Raw genomic sequence first — 5,126 nt, 5'->3', positions numbered from 1 at the left:
GGGGGAATCGAACCGTGGTCCTTCCTTGGCTAGCGCTTGCAAGGCAGACATCTTACCTCTAGTGCCACCTCTCTGGCCCCATGAAATTTAAATTTATTTGATCTGCATTATTTTTCTAGTAGGCAGTATTGGTTCAGAGCAACTTTACTGTTGTGGTTGATATCTCACTGAAATGCACGTTGATGAATTTGCTTACCACAGTAGCAATTTCACCACCTATTTTTCCTTACTTTCTGGCCATTTTCAAAAAAATATTTTAAAGGAACCCCCTTTGTAAAGATTTGAGAGCTCTGAGAATTTCCTTTTTTGCTTGCTCCCAACCTCAAACAAATGATCAATGCATTTGTGGATGAGGAGTCAACATTTCACAAGAGCAAAGGGAGAAAATGCAAAAACATTTCCAATTCCTGAATGGTGTGAAGTAAAAGTGCTTTCAAAGGATACCACAAGATTGGCACAGGTGGGCAAAATAGGTCTGTCTCAAGTCAAACGACCCAAAGAGTTGAAAGGAAATTCTTTATTATAACACCAAAAATGCCACAAAACCATAGTTATTAATACTAACTAGCACCTCTTGCTATCTGACACCATCTCATTTTTAAAAACCTGTGAACATACGTAATCATGATCAGACTTCAACTAGGTATAAATACTAGCTGCCTAAAAGAAATGCAGCTCATTTTTCTGATCATCTGTAAACCAGCTATTAGAAAAGGAAGATCAGCTAAGTCCTTTGGACCTGATCAACAGATTTTCAGAACACTACTTATTGAAACTACTTTGCCTATCTCTCTCTGATACCATGAATTATACAGGTTTTATCTTAGCATTGCAGCTTTGCATGATTTTGGGCTTTCCTACCGCTGATCGCCAGTCCATTATTTTAGAAGAAACAGAAAAACTAAAGGAATATTTTGTAAGTATCAAGTTTTAACAATACGTGCCTGTAAATATAATGACCGAATGTTAACTTTGAATGATATCTGTGATAGATTCTTATCTCTAGTTCACAGTCATCTTGAGAAAAAATGGTTTTTTTTCTTTGTGCTGACTGGATAAGATTTTGACTTAATGACTTAGGTATTGGTTTAACCCTTTACTCAGTGTGCTGTAGATAGAGTTATCTATCTCGGACTGATCCAAAGATGTTCAGAACTTAGGAATAAAGCATAATGATATTAGTAATTTTGAAGTGTGCTCAACTATGGTGTCAAATAAAAAGCAAATGGAAAAAAAGTGCCAAGCTATTTGTTTCTGGTTTCTCAGTTTACTATGATGATGACATTAAGAGATCAAGACTAGCAGTAAAAATGGCAACATATATCATTGATTTACAAAGAGATTCTCAAAAGATTGATTTTATAGGTGTTCTTTTTATTACTGAAAAAAGTAGTTATGACATTTTACTGCTTATCTCTAATTTTTGAATTATTCTTGAATTCAGTCACTTGCTGAGATTTGAATCTATTTCTATTGTTTGTTTATATCTTTAGAATGCGTAGTTATGTTTAATTGATATTGACAATATTTATTGTCCCAAGTTTAGTTTTTTTAGTGATAGTTGTTTGAACATTTATAAGTTAATTTATTCTCAGAAGATCAAACTAAATAATGCAGACAGACATCTACTAAAGTTGATGTAATGCTATATAAAATGACATTGATAGATGTTACAGAGATTGCCGTCAGGGGGCAGTATTTCTAGATGTCTGACGGCTGGTTTGTTTTAAACTAGTCTGAAATCATGTGGTTTTTCCTTTCTACAGATATTTCTAGTAAAGAAAATTGAAGTATCATCATTTATCTTGGGTTCATTTGTAATTCTAAAAATTATACTAGAAATAAACAAGCTAAAATATAATGGTGTCTGATGATACCCAATATACCTTTTATTAAATATTATTGTTAGAACTAAATGAAAGGGGTGGAAAGAGTATCAGTGAAGAGTTTCAGAATCTGAATTCAACAAAACTTAAATCATAATTTAGGACACTTTAGGAATTAATTATAAATCATTTTTTTCATTCTTTTTTTACAGAATGCAACTGGTTCACATGTAGCTGATGGTGGTGGATCTCTTTTCTCAGATATTCTGAAGAAGTGGAAAGAGGTAAATGGAATGTTTCTATTTAAATTTTTTTGTTTGCTTATTTTATGCTGGATAATTTCTCATAAATATTTCTTTGTTCTCTTTTTCCCAAGGAGGGTGACAAAAAATTAATTCAAAGCCAGATTGTCTCCTTCTACTTCAAACTCTTTGAAAACTTTACAAACAACCATATGATCCAGAGAAGCATGGATGTCATCAAAGAAGAACTATTTGTAAAGTTCTTCAATGGCAGCCAGGAGAAAATGAACGACTTTCAAAAGCTGATTGACATTCCGGTAAGGGTGTTCTCTATTCTTTCTTTGGTTTCATTGCAGAGACTTCTATCAAGCACTAAATATCCAGGAAGTTGAGATATGCTACTGGGCTTAGTTGTTGAAGCTATTTAAAATGTATTACAACCAAAACTCAGTATTACAACCAAAACTCACTCTACTAATTCTGTTTATGTCTTGGGTGACCTTACAAGGTCAACATAGAATTATTTTGATTTGTGATTGAGAAGCATTATGACTGTTATAATGCTTTTTTTTTTTTTTTTTTACAATGACTGATGTATGGACAAATTCAGTAAAGAGGAAGTAGTGAGAAAACGGAGCTCAGCATTGAGAAGTAGTTCTCTCATTGGGCCTTGTTTGTGTGAAGGAAATGCTCTCTCTCTGGATGAGAGGCTGCAGGTCTTGGTGGAAAGAATGGTGGAGGTGGGGACATTTGTACTCCTCCAAGTTTGGCTACCAAGGAAAAGTGACACCTCTGATGAATCACAGGTGTGGTTGGGGTTTAGTTTCCTCATTTAAAGAACCCTGTTGTGTAATTCTTGTGTCCTTTGTTAGAAAATGTGACAGTGACATGCTCTAAATGTGAAAATGATGTGGCCAAAAGCTATGGCCTTCTCAGTGACAATAGGGCCACCCTGTTGGTTCACTGTAACTAGACTTTACTGTATAACCCAAGTCAGGTCAAAAGCATTCATTTTTGGCAATAAAAAGGGATGGAATTGATAGCTTATGAAATAATGGGTTCTAGTAACATTGCTAGCTAGATTAAGTTAGTTGGAGAAATCCTTAAGCTACCAACTTTATCTCATGAAACTATCTTAATTCTTTAAGTTCTAATTTTTAGAAGCTGAAAGTTTCAAAACTAACTTTGAAGCATAAAGGCAATGTTTCTTTCCCCAAAATTGTGCCCTGGAGACAAAGTCCCCCTTGGTTTTGGCTTGAATATAAACAAACTTGGGCGAAAATGGAAGAGATCTCTTTTGAGCTGTTCTCTCAATATCTATGCCTTGCTCTTTCTATTTCAGGGTCTAACTCCATTCCTCTTGTCTAAGGTGCCAGGAACTAAAAACATACATGCATACTCTTGAGAATTTCTATGTCTCCACTACAGACAATAAATAGTGCAACAGTGGCTTAAAAAAACTTTCATAGCTGCTACCAATTTCCATTGATAGTGTTTTTCAATGTTTAGTGGATTGCCATGGACCAGTCTACCTACTGGAAAAAGAAAACCGAACATTTATTCCTAACCCAGTGATGCCTCTGATTTGCTATTCAGTCCTGGATGGGTCTCTATATTTCTCATTGGCGCTTCAGACACTGGAAAGTAAAATTTGTCATTTGCAAAACATATCCATAGAATTTTTTTCTATGACAGACCGCAAAAAAGACCTATAAAACCCAGTTTATTCCATTCTTCCATGCTTCTGGTAGAAACTTTTTCTACTCTGCTATAATTGGACCTCTAAAAACTCTTCTTATTCCTTTTTGCCATGCATCTTGCAAACTTGAGTAAACTCTCAGCCATTGTTCTCTTTTGCTTAATCAATAACATACCTAGAGCATGTACTGCCTTTTAAATATTAGTTCTGTAGTCTAGGATACCACTATTATTCTCAAAATATGATAAGGCAGCAGCAGAGTTATAGCACTACTTAAGGGCAGAGCTAGAATGAAAGAATATGCTATTTACTTTATTAAGCATAAATTTAAATAGATGATTGTCATATAAATAAATATGATTGATGTTTATTTTAATCCCATTATGTGAATGATTAAGTTGTCCTGGTCTGAGGAAATAAAAATCATAGTATTCATTTATCTTAGACTTATTTACAAAACTCTAGAGTTATATAAGTGGTCCTCAAGCTTTGTTGGGTTATCACCAGGGAGAGATGCTGAGTGACCATACAAAAGTTGGGTTTTCTTTGAGCTCAAGAATGTGGGCCCCTGGTTTCTCCATTAGGTCTCAAGATCCTTCTTACACATGAAACTAGGGAATTATTGACCAATAGTAACTCATTGGATACTTATATATAATAGTAAGGTTTAATTAAAGAAATCATCACTGCTTATTAAGGTATAGTAGTAAATATATTGTTTTAAAGTAACTTCTATTTTTTTAGAAAACATGACAGCAATAGCAATTTATCTTGATGACTTAAATGTCTGAGATGAAGTTTTCTGTTTTTTTTTTTTCAATAGGTGAATGATCTGAGGGTCCAGCAGAAAGCTATAAGTGAACTCTTCAAGGTGATAGAGGATTTGACATCAAGTGTAAGCCTAAAAAAGCGGAAAAGAAGTCAAATTCAGTTGCGAGGCCGGAGAGCACCAAAAAACTGAAGATCTTGCCTTCAATATTTGAATTTTAAAGTCCAAATCTATTTATTAATATTTAATATTTTACATTATTTATATGGTAAATTTATTTTAGTCCCATCAAAGTATTTATAGCAATTTTATTAATGAATATTAATATATATTATTTATAATTTTTGCATCCTGTGACTACTTCACTCGATCCTTTTTATCTTCTAATTAAGAAAAATTATGTGGTTACTAGATTCTCTGAGAGTTGTATATTTCTTTCACTGAGACAATGAACACTTATATATGTAATGATATCTCCAGCTGCTATACTGGAGAACATCTTTGCATTCTGAGCCTCCCTTTAATGGCATGTCATATAGCACTGATGATTTCAGGTGATATGCCTTGTCTGCTGATAAAAACATGGCATC

The 5,126-nt window shown here is 33.9% G+C and overlaps 1 protein-coding gene across 1 annotated transcript; it reads left to right on the top strand.

Moving 5' to 3' along the window:
• Nucleotides 1-802: 802 nt before the first annotated feature.
• IFNG (interferon gamma) lies at nucleotides 803-4,728 on the top strand. The gene is made up of 4 exons (XM_049783022.1): nucleotides 803-916; nucleotides 2,039-2,110; nucleotides 2,203-2,385; nucleotides 4,591-4,728. The coding sequence occupies exons 1-4, from the start codon at nucleotides 803-805 to the stop codon at nucleotides 4,726-4,728; spliced, it is 507 nt and encodes a 168-aa protein (XP_049638979.1).
• The last annotated feature ends 398 nt before the right edge of the window (nucleotides 4,729-5,126 follow it).

This window comes from Suncus etruscus, chromosome 11 (genome assembly GCF_024139225.1).
Source record: "Suncus etruscus isolate mSunEtr1 chromosome 11, mSunEtr1.pri.cur, whole genome shotgun sequence".
Classification (NCBI taxonomy): Eukaryota; Metazoa; Chordata; class Mammalia; order Eulipotyphla; family Soricidae; genus Suncus; species Suncus etruscus.
This window is presented reverse-complemented; position numbering and strand designations above follow the sequence as displayed.

What these genes read in the sequence shown, in the direction of transcription:
- IFNG (XM_049783022.1), top strand. Translation starts at nt 803, where the DNA reads ATGAATTATACAGGTTTTATCTTAGCATTGCAGCTTTGCATGATTTTG. An exon ending in AAAAACTAAAGGAATATTTT is followed by an intron (nt 917 to 2,038) that starts GTAAGTATCAAG and finishes CTTTTTTTACAG; the next exon opens with AATGCAACTGGTTCACATGT. An exon ending in TTCTGAAGAAGTGGAAAGAG is followed by an intron (nt 2,111 to 2,202) that starts GTAAATGGAATG and finishes CTTTTTCCCAAG; the next exon opens with GAGGGTGACAAAAAATTAAT.